This window comes from Cricetulus griseus, chromosome 4, assembly GCF_003668045.3.
Source record: "Cricetulus griseus strain 17A/GY chromosome 4, alternate assembly CriGri-PICRH-1.0, whole genome shotgun sequence".
Lineage (NCBI taxonomy): Eukaryota > Metazoa > Chordata > Mammalia > Rodentia > Cricetidae > Cricetulus > Cricetulus griseus.
The window spans coordinates 129,794,537-129,812,788 of NC_048597.1; the positions used below are offsets into that span (position 1 = coordinate 129,794,537).

At 40.8% G+C, this 18,252-nt stretch overlaps 1 protein-coding gene across 2 annotated transcripts in view; it reads right to left on the reverse strand.

Moving 5' to 3' along the window:
- The window catches only part of Fat3 (FAT atypical cadherin 3), a 448,985-nt gene extending 435,002 nt beyond the window's left edge, over positions 1 to 13,983 (reverse strand). For both annotated transcript variants that reach the window (XM_035444507.1, XM_027410883.2), the window contains exon 1: positions 10,695 to 13,983. In XM_035444507.1, coding sequence (XP_035300398.1) covers positions 10,695 to 13,983 — 3,289 coding nt within the window. The remainder of the gene's footprint in view (positions 1 to 10,694) is intronic.
- Between the last annotated feature and the right edge of the window lie 4,269 nt (positions 13,984 to 18,252).

Genomic DNA, 18,252 nt, shown 5'->3' on the forward strand with positions numbered 1-18,252 from the left:
TAGATGGCAGGACAAAGACCTGCTTTACTTTCCTCCCTGTAAAACAGATAGGTACCACCTCTACTGTTGTTTCAGAGCTTCAATCCATCATAGCAGGGTTATGAGAGCCATATTTAATAAAAATAACTAGAAAATAATCTTCCAAATACATTTAAACTTAAACCTATTTGAAAAGCATTTATGTAAGAAGAATATGTTACCAGTTAGCATCCTGGAAGAAGGCAGACTGCAACAGTACTAAACCAAGGAAGAAGCCAGCATATAATCAATACACCACTAACAAAAGCATGGGGGGAGGTCAAGGAAAATCAACAGTTTACATTTGATACTCTAGGACTAGTAATAGTAGGCTGCCATCTATCAAGGGATGCCCACAGCACCTACTGTGAAAAGAGCCAAAAGGAGAAATACCCTGAGCCCATCCTTCTCCTGCTCAACCTTCACCTCCTTCAGAGAACATAAGAGCAAACTTTTCTATGGTCTTCTAGACACATAACAGGATACAATAGATCTGAACAGTCACATGAACATACCTACAAAATTAAAAAAGTTTTATTTATTTGTTGTTGGAATATATTGTCTAAAAGAGCAATTACTTTTTTAATAACTAATATATCTCAGATTCTTCTTTGGAGCATATAGCTAGATCCAGGCATAAATTAGGTCCCTAGCTTCTACTGAGCCTATAAAAATAATAAAGTAAAATAAATAAAAAATAAAAAAGTAAAATAAATAAAGCATTCCATGTTGAAGAAATGCTTATTAGAGTATCAGTACAAGAAAAGATCAAGACGAACACACTGTGCATGTGCGTTTCTCCTATAGCCTCAGATGAGTGAAACATGGAGGAAATGACCCTTGGCTCACAGGACTTCTGAGTGTGGTTACATATATGAGCATCTTATGAAGAATGTGGCACAGAAACAAACAGTGCTCAGTAAACACTAACATTGCTGCCCTGGAACATTCTGGAAAGGCCACTACTATGGAAGGTTCACATACTCCTGCATTTCTTTTACATCACTAGTGTCTGCCCAGTGTTTTCTTTTTCTTTTTTTTTTTCACTTAGGTAAAATCAGTTCATTCAAGATGCGATAGACGATAGTGGCTGTTCTCGTCTCTGCTTCATGGTGCCATCATTTAGTAATGATTCATTTGTCTTCTCTCTCCCTCAGTAAAGGAGCTGTCATCTACTTGGACTTCTATAACCAAACACCTTACACTGTGTAGCTTATCCACAAACACAAAAATACTGCTTACAGGTTCAGAAGCTGGCAAGTCCAAAATCAATGTGCGAATTGACCCAATGCAAGTGCCCATTCCTCATAGATGGCTTCTTCAACTGTTCCCTCACATGGTAGAAGGGAAAGAAGTTCACTTGCACTACTATCTTGAAGTTATGAATCCTGTTTATGAGGGTGGAGCCCTCATGGCTTCTTTTCCATAAAACCCACCTCATCACACTGCTCCCAATGGTTATTAGATTCCAACACATGGATCTGGGTGGATGCTGACTGTCAGACACTGTCAGACTGTCCTTCTCTGCCCCAAGTCAGTGCTGAGCTTGTCCTAGGGATGTGCACTGGCTTTCAGAGTCTGAGAAGTTCCTGCATGGAGTCTTTGAGAGTCTCTCTGAGTCCAAGCATCCCTTCTTGTGAGGAAGTCATAGGGACTGCATATGATGGCTTGTTGGAGGTAGGGAGGGAAAGGGTGTAAAATCTAGAATCTTTTAGTGATGGGACACATGATCCTGAGTGGGGAACCCTCTGAAACTACCGCATTGACTTTAAAAGCAACTTGCTCCAGGCCTGGCCCTTTATAGAGTTTCAGTGGGTGGAAAAAATAAATAGTTAATGGATAATATACTACCTTCTCAGTTGTCTCTGATTAAAGTCCCAAGTTAGAGTTGGTTTATCTTAGTTAAATATTTCTTCAATTAACCTCAAGTAAACAAATCAGTGAAATTTGTCCTGTAGTTTGTAGTTTACAAAACAATTTAATATACATAGTTGAAAACATACATTGTGCTCTTTTTAGAACAATTTTATACCTCTGAGTATTCAGGAAAATGTATTCCTGTTGTGCCAAAGAGCACAAATTCAATCCTTGTGAAGGAAAAACTGATTAAATTGCACCTTACACACTAATGACTTAAATTGTGATCAGACTCAGTGTAGCATGAGGAGAGTTAATCCAGCTACTGTGAATATTATTAAATATTTAATAGAAGCTTGTGCATGGTAAAGAACTTTAAAGGTGTGGTTTTGGGCACTGAGCACCGAAAAAGTCAAGAATACAAACTACAAAGTATATCAACTACTCCCAGCACCTCCCTTTCATGAGGCACAAGCTCCCATAATTATTGAAGCACAAATAGGTTTAGGAACCATTAGAAAAAAGATGGTCACTGAGGAACAATAAAAGGTTTATTTTGATTGCAAAATTTGATTAGAAAAAAAAATGTTCCTAGTACCTGAGCTAAATCATTTATCATTAAAAGGAATGAGGAAAAAAGCCCTTAGAAAAAATTCTGCCAGCCCCTTTCCTGGGAGCTGGAGCTTAGAGCTATACTTTCAAAGACCTTGTAGCAGGAATGCTTAGAGTATTGACACGAAGTTTCTCAGCTCACCCGAGATCTACCCATTCACAGTCTGGGACCTTGCCAGGGATCATGCATTGTGAACAAATCCCCAGGATTCTTGCTCCAATCTGAAAGGTGGTGAGTAACACAAGAAAATGAGCAACCTTTGGCAACTCACATAAAACTTATAAAAGGCAAAAATCCAAACCAGCTGAGATCATATCTGCCTTCAGGTGAAGTAAGCAGCACAGAAAGGTTTAGGCCTGAGCCTCAGGAATCACTGCTGGGCTCAGGAACCACTCTCTCAGCCTTGATACTAGTGCTTTTTGGCACTCTAGGGCAAAGAGTGGATGAATCCTTAAGGAATCATGTGAGCCTCTGAGGGGGGTGGCAATGGTTTCTTTGCTGTAAACTTCTCAAACATCTATACCCTGGCAAAGTGCACACAGCAATTACTCGGGAGCTTGTGGGCTTAGATCCCAGAACTTAGGGTCAGGGAGACATAAGGAGGGAATATGATGCAGAATGTTATGAGAGCTTTACTCTTTAGCTCCACATCCAGACAGCATTTCTATGATAGAAGGGGACTTTCATTATCTATGAAGAAAATGAAATGTAAGGGGAAAGGGCACTTGCTATACCTTTAAAAACCAAAAGGTGCTCTCAGAAAAAAAAAAAAAAGATCTCAGAAACACACAGAGTGTGTGAAGAAAGACAGCACTGTGTTCAGTGTCAGGGGATGCAAGTCCACAGTCTACCTTACTTTCCCATTTAATGTAAAGGCAACCATCACAATTCACTTAGTTTTGACCCCATGAAGCCTATGTTCCCATGAAATGAATTTTTAATTCATCAAACAGTGTTACAACACAATTGACACTATTTTTATGAATGAAAAAGTATTTTTGCAAAGTTCAGAATACAATGGAACAGATATGAACCACTGAGGTTTTCCTCTAATTGCTTGGTGGGGATTTTCCAATAACAAGGAGTCACTTTCTAAAATAAAAACTCAAGGAAAAACAGTAAAGTACAGAACATATAGGCAAACTATAGGCTACCCTTGACAAACTTCTCCTGCCCTTGACTCTTTGAATCAAGCCCAAACTATAGCTTCCTAATTAGACAAATTACTGTAGCTTTTATAGAAGTAGTTAATAACTCAGCTGTATATCCTCCTATTGCCATACAGTTGAGTTAGAAGGCTAAAAATGCTCATTGCAGGAGGAAACTAAATCCCCCTCCTTGAGGACATAAGAAGAAGATAGCAGTCCACAAATTCAGAAGAAGTTCCTCTGCCTTGACCATGCGTGCACACTGATCTCAGGCCGCCAACACGAACCACCATGAGAAATCAATGTCGGTTAAAGCCACCCATGATGGTGGATGGTTTTTATAGCAACCTAAAATGGAATAAGTTAGGGAGCAAGCAATTCTATTATTGTTACAGAAAATTAGTTCATATACACAAATTGGCCCTGAAAATGAAACACACTAATACCGCCATTCACAGGCAAGGAGAAGATGCATTTTTCTTTTCTTAAAACTTTTACTTTTACAATCTAATGAGACTAGAAAAATAAGTGGTGCTAACAACAGAACATACACACACACACACACACACACACACACACACACACACACAGGAACATACACACACCTCTAAACACATGTGCATGCACTTGCACCTGGAAAGAACATGCAAACATTAACACACATATACACATGTGTCTAGTCATATATACACTTGTACAAATGGCATTTTGGAAATCATGCTGGATTCTATGATGGAAGGCAAGTAGATAGAAATACTTGCCAAATTTGCTCTGCATTTTCAAACATCTATAAAATCAATTACTATAAACAATGGGCTATACAAAAATTCCAGGATAACTAAAAACAATAAAAAACAAAACAAAACAAAAAGCCCTGAATAACTAAACAACACTGAAGGTATCAGCATCACTGACTTCAAATTATACTACCAAGCTATAGTAGGTCGGTATTGGCACAAAAACAGACATTTCCATGGATGGAATTGAATTGAAGATCCAGACATAAATCCATACATCTATGGACACCTGATTTTTGATAAAGAAGCCAGAAATAGAAACTGGAAGAAAGAAAGCATCTTAAACAAATGGTGCTGGCCAAACAGGGTGGCTACATGTAGAAGAATCCAAGTACATTTCTATCTTACCACTCTACACAAAACTCATCAAACAGGTCAACATAAAACTAAATACATTGTTTTTGATAGAAGAGAAAGTAGGGAATATCCTTGAACTCACTGGCATAATAACAGATTTCCTGAACAGAACACCATTAACACAGGCATTAACATTAAGAATTAACAAATGACACCTAATGAAACTGAGAAACTTCTGTGTGACAAAGAACATCAGCATTTGAACAATCTGGCATCCTACAGAATGGGAAAAGATTTTTGCCAACTACACATCCAAGAGATTACTATATATATATAGTATGGACACATATTTCAAAATTCCCCAGCTATCAAGAAACAAATAAGCCAATTAAAAATGGGGTTCAGTTCTAAAAAGGAGAAACTTCAATGGCCAAGAAACACTTAAATATTCAACATCCTTAGATATTAGGGGAATGCAAATCAACTACATTTAGATTTCATCTTACATCAGCCAGAATGACTAAAGTCAATCAAATAAGTGACAGATAGTCCCTTCTGGTCAGGATTTAGAATAAGGGAAACACTCATGCATTGTTGATGGGAGTGCAGACTTCTACAAACACTATGAAAATCAGTGTTGTTGTTCCCCCGAAGATGGGAATCAATCTACCTCACAAAACTTAAGCCCAAATGGATCAAAAACCTCAACATAAATCCAGCCACACTGAACTTCTTAGAAGAGAAAGTGGGAGGTACCCTTGAATGAATTGGTGCAAAAGACCGATTCCTGAACATTACAACAATAGCACAAAGATTGAGATTGACAATTAATAAATGGAATGTCCTAGAACTGAGAAGCTTTTTTAAGGCAAAGGACACAGTCAACAAGACAAAACAGCAGCCCACAGAATGGGAAAAGATCTTCACCAATCCCACATTTGACAGAGGGCTGATCTAAAAAATATACAAAGAACTCAAGAAGCTACTCACCAAAACACCAAATAATCCAATTAAAAAGTGGGGTATTATATACAGAATTCTCAATAAAGGAATATAAAATGGCTGAAAGACACTTAAGAAAGTGCTCAGCATCCTTAGCCATCAGGGAAATGCAAATCAAAACAACTCTGAGATACCATCTCACTCCTGTCAGAATGGATAAAATCAAAAACACAAATGACAGTTTATACTGAAGAAAATGGAGAAAGGGGATCACTCCTCCACTGCTGGTGGGAGTGCCAACTAGTACAGCCACTTTGGAAATCAGTGTGGTGATTTCTCAGGAAAATGGGAATCAGTCTATCTCAAGATCCACCAATTCCACTCTTAGGCATACACCCCAAAATGCACATCCATACAAGGATATCTGTTCAAATACGTTCATAGAAGCATTATTTGTAATAGCCAGAACCTGGAAGCAACCCAGATGCCCTCAACTGAAGAATGGATAGAGAAAATGTGGTATATTTACACAATGGAGTACTACTCAGCAGAAAAAAAACAAAACAAAAAAACAGTGGAATCTTGAGATTAACAAGCAAATGGATGGAACTAGAAGAAACCATCCTGAGTGAAGTAACCCAGTCACAAAAAGACAAACATGGTATGCACTCATATATAGAAATTAGACCTAGAGCAAAGGATTAGCAGCCTGCAACCCATACCACCATAGAAGCTAGGAAACAAGGAGGACCCTAAGAGAGACAGATATGGTCCCCTGGAGAAGGGGAAAGGGACACGATCTCCCAAGCAAATTGGGAGCATGAGGGAAGGGGTGAGGAAATTAGGAGAAAGAGAATGGGAGAAAAGGAGGGGTGAAGAGGACATGAGGGATCAGAAAGATTAAGTCAGGGAAAGAATAGAGGAGAGCAAGAAAAGAGATACCATAATAGAAGGAGCCATTATAGGTTTAGAGAAATCTGGCACTAGGGAGATGCCCAGAGATCTACAAAAATGACCCCACCTAAAAACCTAATCAATAGTGGAGAGGCTACCTTAAATGCACTTCCCTGATAATGAGATTGATGACTACCTTATACGCCATCCTAGAGCCTTCAGCCAGTACCTGATGGAAGCAGAAGCAGACACACACAGCTAAATACTGAGCCAAACTCCTGGAATCCAGTTGCAGAGAGGGAGGAATGATGAACAAAGGGGTCAAGACCAGGCTGGAGAAACCCACAGAAACAGCTGACCTGAACCAGGGGGAGTTCATGGACCCCAGACTGATACCTGGGAAACCAGCTTAGGACCAACCCAGACCCCATGAACGTGGGTGTCAGTAAGGAGGCCTGGGCAGTCTATGGGGCCTCTGGTAGTGGATCAGTATTTATCCCTAGTGTACAATTGGACTTTGGGAGCCTATTCCACATAGAGAGATACTCTCTCAGCCTAGATACACAGAGGAGGGCCTGGGCCCTGCTCCAAATGATGTGACAGACTTTGAAGATCCCCCATGGAAGGCCTCACCCTCCCTGGGATACAGAAAAGGGGTGGGGGGTTGGATAGGGGGTGGGTAGGAGAGGAGGGGAGGGAGAGCGAACTGGGATTGACATGTAAAACAAGATTGTTTCTACTTTAATTTTCTTTTTTTTTTAATTTTTATTTATATATTATTTTGTCTGCATGTATGCCTCCAGGCCAGAAGAGGGCACCAGATCTCATTACAGATGGCTGTGAGCCACCATGTGGTTGCTGGGAATTGAACTCAGGACCTCTGGAAGAGCAGTCAGTGCTCTTAACCTCTGAGCCATCTCTCCAGCCCTCTACTTTAAATTTAAAAAAAAAAAAGAGTAGAAAAAAAATCATCTATATTACTCTTTGGCCTATACTCAAAGGATGCTTTATCCTACCACAGAAATGTTTGTTCAACAATATTAAGTCCTGCTGTATTTGTAATTGCCAGATATGGAAACAACCTAAATGCCTCTCAATTTATGAATGGATAAAGAAAATGTAATATATTTACATAATGGGATATTATTATTGTAGATTAAACAGTTTGTGCCTGGGTTATAGTGCTTAAAATTCTCCTTTTGTCATTTGCAGAGTACCTTCTGGTACCCAGATCTAGTCTGTAGTTGGGGAAATGCTCTTTGTAAGCACCAGCTCAACCATTAAAAATGAAATTCTTGGCTAAATGGATGGAACTAGAAAAGTAATTCTGATTGAGGTAACCCATACCCAAAATGGCAAATATGGTGTGTATTTGCTGTATATAAGTGGAAAATAGCTGTTAAGGCAATGATAACCACACTGTAATCCAGAGTCACAGAGATTGGATTTAAGGTAAGAGACTGGGGAACAGATAAATCTTCCTAAAAAGGGGGAATGGAATACATAGTTATGGAAGGACAAGAAGGGGAGGGATAAGGAGGATGAGGGAGGGAATATGAGGAGAGACACATAAATTTAAGAGCAATTGATGACTACTATGGAAATATAATATAGCAGAAGCATCCAAAATATCTACATTATGAAGGGAATCTAAGTAAAATCATCAAATAATGGGGAGACAGAGTCCCAACTGGACATCTCTTGTCACCAAATAAAGATTCCAGTACTGGGATTGGGTTACATCTAATTAAGTTGTTGGCCAAAGCAATCCCATGGAAACCCTCTAACAACCCACACTGTTGTCAAGACTATTGGTTGCTCTTCACAAACTTACAGGAAGGTTCTGTTGCTGAATATAACACCTACACAGCTCATTGAACATAGATAAGTTGAGCTGGTGCTTACAAAGAGCATTTCCCCAACTACAGACTAGATCTTGGTACCAGAAGGTACTCTGCAAATGACAAAAGGAGAAATTTAAGCACTATAACCCAGGCACAAACTGTTTAATCTACAAAGGTGTCATGCCTGCAAGATACGCTAGTACAATGATGGCATGAAGCTTGTGTGTGTATCCAGCCAGTATTGGATTTGACTTAAGACCCAGTCTTCAAGATGAAATCCATATCTGACATTGCTTGGCTGAGCAAGAGCCAGAGACTATATAGTTCAGGGACTGTAGGGAGACACCATAACCATGCCTCCTAAGGACTGGCTACAGGTGTGTCTGACCAAGCCCATCAGAGTGTGGTCAAGGTGATGTCAGGGTGACGTGGGAGAGGTTTTTAAGGGACAGACAAGGCACATGGGAGCTCTCTGGCTTGCTATTGGTTGACATTTATCTATTAAAATTTATCCTATCCTTACAGATTTTATATCAGTTATTCACAGCATTAAGGGACCTAGGATAACACCAAAAACTACTGTTCTACTAAAGGAACATAGGAATAATGACTCCTAATGACTTTATGCTATACTCCAAGATCATTCAGTTCCCTGGTCATCCATCAGAGAAGCTTCCTCCTACAGCATATAGGAACAAATACAGAGACTCACAGCTAGACAATATACAGAGAGTGACAGACCTAGAACACCCTGCCCTAAATGGGATGTCTCCATCAAATTCCACCCCTTAGAGCTCAGGGAACCCTTCAGAAGAAGAGGTGGAAAGAATGTAAGAGCCAGAGGGGACAGAGAATACCAAGGAAACAAGATATTCTAAATACAACATGACTAACACACACCTGGACTCACAGGAACTGAGGCAGCATGCACAGGGCCTGCAATGGTCTAAAGCAGATGGGGTGCTAGAGCTGCAAGGAGATGTGAATGTGTGTCCCCATTCCTAACCCAGAAGCTATCTACAATTAATAACCACTTGTAAATGAAACTTAGTCTCCTCCAAGGTTGTACACTGGGGAAATGAGATACTTTTAAGGGTAGGCCACATGTCCAGCAGTAGATGGCCAACAGAAAATGAAGTCAATGGCATCTTATGAGGTTCCTTGTCTCATAATGACATGTCAGGGCCCTTCTTTACATCTCTTTCTTTCTATCTTTCTTTCTTTCTTTCTTTCTTTCTTTCTCTCTCTCTCTCTCTCTCTCTCTCTCTCTCTCTCTCTCTCTCTCTCTCTTCCTTCCTTTCTTTCCTTCTTACATTATTTTTATTATATTATTTATTTCTCTCTGGTTTTTATCTTGCAGATCCTTTGCATATGTATTATGGCTTCCAGTTCTGTGTTTTTAAGGGATTCCTGGGTGTGCAAATGAGTGGGTCTCTGTGTTTATTTCTGTTTCTTGTATCTGTATTTTCTTGATCTTTTTTGTTCTGTTTGCTTATTTTGTACTATTCTGATGTGTTTGTTTTTGTTTTATCTTATTTTATTATTATCCTTTAGAACACTGTTTATTTTCTAATGAGAGAAAGAAAGGAGGCAGATCCAGATGGTAGGGAAGGTAGAGAGGAAGAACTGGAGTGATAGAGGAAAAGAAACCATAATCAAGATATATTAGATTAAAAATACTATTTTAAATAAAGAAAAGATATAAAATAAACTATTAACATTCAAAGATGTCTTATAATCAAGTTTTTATGAATAGAATTTACAAAATACTTTCAAGTCACATGCTCATGACAGAGTATAAATGCCCATTGCTCAAAGGCTGGATGTATCCTCTCAACATGAAAGACCAGGCAATAATTCCCTACAGCAAAGCTTTACTATAAAGGGAAAGACTCATATATAAGATGCATTTGAAAATCAATTTCATACTTCTAATTTAAAGCTAATTCAAATGTAATTACTGTGTCAGGACCATTCATTTGGTGAGGGTCAGTAATACAATCACCAGGGGCAACAATAATCTATAAAGCTTCTTAGAATATAACCTCCTAACAGCCATGCTGAGCAAGGAAAAACAACACAACACAGATAGGAGACTCACTAGGCATTATGTAGACTGATCTACTTAGAAGCCAAGCCATTTAAGACATGCACATGCTCTGTGCTGTTTCTCCTCTAACAGAGAATCTTCCCCATCTGCTGCAGCACCGATTCATATCCCTTCTCCAATATTGGCAAATACAAGAGGTGACAGGACACATTGAGCACAAAACATTAAACTTACCACTCTCATCATCTATGCTGAATCTCCCGAGACCACTGCCATCTCTTATGGAGTACTGGATCTCTCCATCCCTACCAGAATCCTCATCATGGGCAGTCACCTGCAGCACACTTGTTCCAATCCGTGAGTTTTCTTTTACAGATCCAACAACAGCAAAGTCTGGGAAATAGGGCATATGTAGGTTTTCATTGACATCCACCACCTCCACCTCAACAAAGGATACTGATGACAAAGAGACAGGCCGCCCTTTGTCTTTGGCTCTGACTGTGAGGTTGTAGAATTGCTGCTTCTCATAGTCTAGCTCTTTGCTCAAGCGGATAGCACCACTTGCTTTGTCTATTTCAAATCTCCCATTATAATCATTGATCAGAGAGTAACGCACTTGACCCCCTAATCCAAGGTCAGGATCCTGAGTTTCAAGCCAAGCAATGACTGTGCCAACAGGGAGATCTTCAAGAACCTTCACACTGTAGCTAGTGGGGATGAAAGCTGGGGAGCAGTCGTTGACATCATCCAGAAAGATCTTCAAGGTGACAACAGAAAACAGTTGTTGGCCACTTTCTGCTTTGTCCCTGGCTTCTATTTTCAACGAATAGTTGGCTTTGGATTCCCTGTCCAATTGATCAGCTACAGAGACAATTCCAGTTGAGCTATTGATGGTAAACTGATGTGTGTCTGTCAAAACAGAGTACATTACCTCACCATTAGAACCCAGGTCTTTGTCTCTTGCCTCCACTTGAATAATCTCAGTGCCAATACTCGAACTTTCAAGAATGCTGACTGAGTAGCTGTCCTGAAGAAACACTGGGTTGTTGTCGTTAGCATCCTCCACATTGACAGTCAGCAATCGCCATGATGATTTCTGTGGCTTTCCAAGGTCATAGATAGTTATGTTGAGAAGATAGAGGTCTCTATGCTCTCGGTCCATGGGCATGAGGACTTTAAGTTGTCCAGTCTCCATATCAATATTGAAGCAACTGTCTGTATTTCCATCTGATATTGTAAACAGGACTTTCCCATTGAAGCCAGAGTCAGCATCATATGCTTTAATCTTCAGGATGTTAGTTCCAACTGGCATATCCTCCTTCACAGCCACATCAGAGGGGAAAGACTTGTCAAAGTGTGGTCCTTGCCTATTAATTGAATAAAAGTCAAGAAATCCATCTTCTAGATTCAGTTTCCCATTAGCTTTTGCTTTAATGAGTAGTTTCTCTGCCAATTTCTGAGCCACACGAGTTTCTCGGCAGCTGAAGCTCTTTGAAGACACTTTCCCATGGAGTACTGAGATGTTAATGGTCATGGGGTCTGCGAAATTCTCCCCATCTGTAGCTGTGATTCTGAGGGCAAAATTACCATTTTTAATGCCAGAATTCATCAGTGGCTTTTTAAGCTGTAAAACACCAGAGTCTGGGTTTAAATAAAAGAACCCAAGTTCATTTCCAGAAATGATTTTGTACTTTACAAGCTCAAGTTCATCAATATCAATTGCAGAGACAGCTGTGATGTGACCCCCAACAGGAAAGTCATATGAAATAACTCCCTGGCAAGCCACTTTTTCAAAGAGAGGGCTGTTGTCATTGATATTCCCTACCCGAATGGTCACATTCACCTCACTTTCATGGCGGTATGGTGACCCCCAATCAGATGCTCTCACAATGAACCTGTATGTCTCTGGGGAGGATTCAAAATCTAACTCTTCAGTTGTGCTGATCACACCTGTGAACTGGTTAATGGCAAACGGTAAAAGATTCAGGCTGGCAATGCTGTAAGTGATGTAGCCATTTTCTCCTTTATCCTTATCAGAGGCAGACACAGTCAACACATTTGTTCCAACAGGAATACTCTCATTCACGAAAGTCTCATACACTGTCTGCTGGAATTCTGGGGTGTGGTCATTGGCATCCTCAATCCCAATGGTGACTTGTGCCTTCACATCTCCTTCTTTGTTCGTCACCTCCAACTTATAAACTTCCTTCTTCACTATATTCAGGGGCTGTGCTGTGACAATCAGACCTGACCGAGGGTTAATTTTGAAGTACTCTGCATCCTTACCAGGAGATAGTTTATATTCCACATCCAGCGGCTCTGGATTTACCTTGACTATGGCCACCAAGACACCAGGAGGGGAAAACTCACTTATGCTGACTTCATACACATCTTTTTCAAACCTGACTGGGATGCTGTCTCTCCTGGGATTGGCAATGTGGACTGTCTTTAGTTCTGAAAACTTCTGAGGTGACCCTTTGTCTTTCGCTTGGAGAGTGAGGTTGTAGCCATAGGAGAAGCTCTCCCAGTCCACCTGCCTTCTCTCCTTGACTTTATACTCATTCATCCACTTTCCTTCTTTAGCCAGGAAGAACTGATCCAGAGGATCTCCAGCCACGATGGAAACAGATTCGATCTCTCCATTGGCTCCCTCGTCCAGGTCATCAACTGTCACTACTGCATATGTTGGCTCCTTGTCCAATGAGAAAGGGATGTGAGTGACAACATGGATAATTGGAGCATGTTCATTTATGCGTTCAATGTGAACATAAAGCTTAGCAGTACTGCTTACTCCATTATTGCCATAGAGTTTCATTCCCCGGTCCACTGCTAAGATTTCTAGATCATATCTGTTCTTCTCATCATAATTTAATCGTCCACTTAAAGAGATGACACCACTTGTGGGGTGGACTGAAAAAAGCTCAACTTTGTTTTTAAAGTAGTAGTAGAATTCTCCATTGGAACCGATGTCTGCATCTGTAGCCGTCACCTGGGCAACACTAGTCCTAAGTGGTGTGCTTTCTGCAATGGTGACTGAGTAGGTTGTAGGTGAAAACAGAGGCCTCAGGTCATTCATGTCTAAAACCTGGATGTTCACTTTGGTCCATGCTTCCAAATCTTCTCCTCTGACTGAACCTTTTATGATTAATAAATAATTGTCTTGGATTTCCCTGTTTAGTATGGCAGAATTGCCACCCTTAGTTCTTATCCTGAGAAAGCAGAAATCTGCAATGATGACCTCCTCAGCTTTGAAAAAACCTTCCTCGTCACCAGACACTATTCTATACTTGATATCCCAGGACAGGTCTATTAGGGTGATGCCCATTCTATTCTGACTGTTGACATAGGTCCTCGCTGCCGAGTTTTCATACACAGTAGCATTATAGATGGAATGTGTGAAGTGGAAGCCCAGGGGCCCCGTTCCTGGCAGCCCCTGGGAGACAGTGGCCAACAGCTTCAGGAGCAGCAGGAGGAGGCAGGAAGGAGGCCTTGTGCCCACACAGTGTCCCATAGTCACACCCATCACATCACATGTCCATCCTGGAGGGAAAAACAGAAAAAAAGGTATAGCTTAATTGAGAAGAAAGTAAGAGATGGAAATACAAGATAACTGTAAGGAAAAGATGCTTTCAGAAGACTTTATTGTAAAATCTTTTCATCTAAGCATCAGTACAAAAATCAGAACCTTCACTGCTACTAGATAATAAAGAATTCAAAGTCACTGGGATTTAACCTTCTCTTGATTGAACTTCCTTCAATGACTCTTTCCACTTCTTTTGGGATTAGTTTGGGACACCAAATTTATTATATGTTGGAGGTCAACTTAGAAATGGATAATTGGAGACCTCCAATGCATTTAACTTTGACCTATAGTAGCCTTTTACATAATTATACTAGGAAACTATTTAGATGACTTCATTACTGCACAGTTCAAAATTTAAAAAGCAAAACTCAAAAGATACTAAAAGACTACCAATAAAAAATTAACTAATTTAGAGTACATTCTTAAGATACAATGTAGCCACAAAAAATGATGGTTAGAGATAGATGCTTTCAGACACATAAACTCGAAGGGCAGCTGGTGATGCTTTTCAGTAGCTTTCCTGAAGGACCTTGTTTTGCCCCTGGGCATTTCAGAGGGAACTAATTGATTAGTATTTTGTGTTGTAAACACTCCTAAAATCTGAGTGCGGTAGCCCCCTCTCTAGCGATCACACACAGAAGCCAGCAGAAGCTCTAATGATACTCTGTGTGCACTGATGGACCTGTCTTGTCATCTCTGAAGAAGCCTAGAACCAGTGGAGATGCTGATCTCAGCCTCACTGTGATGACAGGCTATCAGAAGCATATGCAAAGGCCACAGTCTATTCTCTCAAAGGGAAGCCCTGGAGTCCCCAGAGTACAAATTCAGTTTCTTCCTTATTTCTCATCCATCCTGTTAACTTTGGAAGCTGCTCATGGGAGCAGTTTGGCCCATCCTCTGCTGGAAGAGTATGAAGTCTCCAACTACGAGAGTGGAACCACTCCTCAGTGTTCGGATCCTGTCTGTACATCCCACCCCGAGCTCCTACTGCCTAAAAGCTGAGAGGTATCACTCTTGTCCCAGTTCTGTCTCTGGCATCCAGTGCAGCAGCCACTGTGATGTAGCAATCATGCTAGTTCAGTGAGCATCACCTTGAAGTACCAGTCTAACTAGAGGGTTTAATATGCTCATTTCAGTGACCTCCAAGGAAGCATACCTTACTTAAGAGAGAGAGGCAGAGAGAGTCCAGAAATTACATGGGTTAAAAAGCAGCGTAAAAAATGCAGTTTCCATAAGGGGAAACTAAGGGCCCAAGGAAGGGAAACATTCCCCTATATGCCTTCCTCAGATCTCCCAAGAGCAAACACTGTACTGTATGTCCATTCAAGTCACATCCATGGACCAACCATGGGACAATCTCAGAACCAGCATTCATCAACACGTGGGAAGACCATCCTGTCCCAACCCCTGGTCACTCTGCTGGGATATTGTATCCTTGGAGCAGTCCTCAGTGTGACCGAGGAGTCGTCACCCTTACAAAGCCTTTCATGAATCCTTCAAAGCGAATAGCCTGTCATAAGAACCACACTGTTCAACTTAACTAATCAAAATTGACACTTTCAAAACCTGAGCTGTTCTTTCAGCAAGATCCCTTCTGCTTGTTCTCTCTTATTAACTAGAATGAGTGGTCTTCAGTACAATACTCCAAAGACTGATTTAAATAGAGTTCTATTACTGTATGTGGAAGTTTGTATTGAACAACAGCAACAACAACAAAAAATAAACACACTAAGCAAGAGTAGTTTTATCAGCTTCAGCTGTCAAACCCAAAATATCCCAGACTACACTTACATCTGTGGTTTTGGAGAAGGAAAACTAAACCTCACCTGGCACAAACTCGGCCTGGCAGTCTTCCTCAAAGTTTCAGGAATACATGCGTGCTAAAAGTTAGGCATTTTGTATAATTGTGAAGTAAACAATAGAAGAGAAACCTAGCTTCTGATTTTAGCATGCCAAGATAACAGTTTCTATTATTTCAGCAAGGTATTGGTTTTTCCACATGGAAGCCAAAGCTATTTGTGAAGCTATGATAGTTATGATGTCTTAGATGCCCTGTACATTGATTTATCCTACTGCTTTTGGGTTATTTTAAAAAGCACCTATTTCTGAACCCCAGAGCCCATTTTCTACAACTTAGCAACATAATCAATATTTTTTATACAATCCCCAAAGAGATCACCCAGCCATCAATCTGGAGACATTCATCTTTCAGAGGCAGTGCTGGCATGACTCCCAGCCAGCCCTTCTCACTATGAGTGTGGATCTCAGTGTGGGACTCAAATGGAGTGTGCAGATCTGACTTTAAGGGGAGGAATAAAGATGGGAAACATTGGGGCAGGGACAGTAGTGACTAGAACAGCCTCGGCACTGTGAGGACTCAGGCATGAGTTGATAACCTGGTGATATTGCTTTCTGAACATAAAACTGTTCTCCTTAGGCCATTTTTGAAGAGAGAAAAGCTACCTGAAGAAATACTATACTTTCCTTCTCTATTTTCCTGACTTACCCATTTTGAGATGCTGTGTTCTCCTAGATGTCCCTCAACTGAAAAATGGATGAGGAAAATGTGGTATATTTACACAATGGAGTACTACTCGGTCACTAAAAACATGACATCATGAAATTTTCAGGCAAAGGGATGGAACCAGAAAAAAATCATCCTGAGTGAGGTAAAACAGACACAGGAGAACAAACATGATATGTCCTTACCCATGAGAGGATATTAGCTGTAAAGTAAGGGATAACCAGACTACAATCCCACAGACCCAGAGACACGAGGTAACAATAAGGGTTCATGGGGAGAAGCCCAGATCTCCCTGGGAAGGGGAAATAGAAAAGATTTTGTAGATGGACTGGGGGCAAGCAGGTATTGGAATAGGGGGGATCAGGTGGGGAAATGAGGGGGGAGAGAATAAGGAGAAATTTGATTGGAACTGGGTTCATCTGGGATGAGAGGTGATGTGGAAACCTAGTGCCATAGAAACTCACAGGATAATAAAAGTGTTACACTAATGAGGAATCCTAGTGGATGAAAAGATTTGGAGCACAAACCAGTCATTTTCTGTAACAAGGCAAGGCTTTGGGTGGTAGGACTAGGATACCAACCTAGCCATAAAACCTAAGTGGGCCTCATAGAGGCTCATAGAGACTTAAGCAACAATCATGTAGCCTAAATGGATCTGTGCTGTGTCCTGTGCATACATGCTGTGGTTGTACAGCTTGGTGTTCTTATTGATTCCTAACAGTAGGAGTGGGAGTGTCTCTGACTCTTTTGCCTGCTCCTGGGATGCTATTCCTACCACTGGGTTGACTCTTCCAGCCTTGATAGGAGGGTTTATGCCTAGTTATATTGCACCTTGGTATGCCATGTTCAGTTGATGTCCCTGGAAGGCCTGCTCTTTTCTGAAGGGAAACAAGAGGAGGAGGACCAGTGAGGGGAACGGGGAGGTGGGGTCACTGGGAGGCTGTGGTTGAGATGTACTGTATGAGAAAAAAGAGAGAGAGAGAGAAGAAGGAAAGAGGGGGAGAGAAAGAGAAGAAAAGGAAGGAAGGAAGGAAGGAAGAAAGAAAGAAAAAGAAAGAAAGAAAGAAAGAAAGAGAGAGAGAAAGAAAGAGAGAGAGAGAGAGAAAGAGTCTGTTCTCTCGAAGGGCTCCCAATTGTGAAGCTGTGAACATGCATCACAGACAGCCCACACAGCATCTCCACTACAGGTGTCCCTGGGGGAAGATGTGTGAATTCTAACTGCTTCAGACTAACCAGTCACCAGGCAGAAGTGCACTGTGGCAAAGCTCTCTCCAACAAAAGGCTGCTCAAGCTACAGAAAATACTCTGACGCATGGCCTGGGTTTAAATCGGAACTCTATCATTAGCTGTGCAAAGTACGACAGTTTGTTTAACATACCAGTGTTTCAGTTACTTTTATTAATGAAAAATAAGAAAAATAGTGCCCACCTAGCAGGATTTGGTTAAAAATATAAAGCACTTAAGTCCTGGCACAAATAATGATATGAATTTAACCAACCATCAGTTCCTAAAGAAGATTTTAGAGGCTAGAACCCTTGAATCACTGGAGGAGATCCATAACCTACTCCATAGTTTGTCTCTAATAGAAACAGGCACACACAAGTTGAAGGAAAGGATGCCTCATTCTTGGCCCAAGGTTATGAAGATTAGTGCCCCCCACCCCAATGACCAGAGAAACCTGAGTC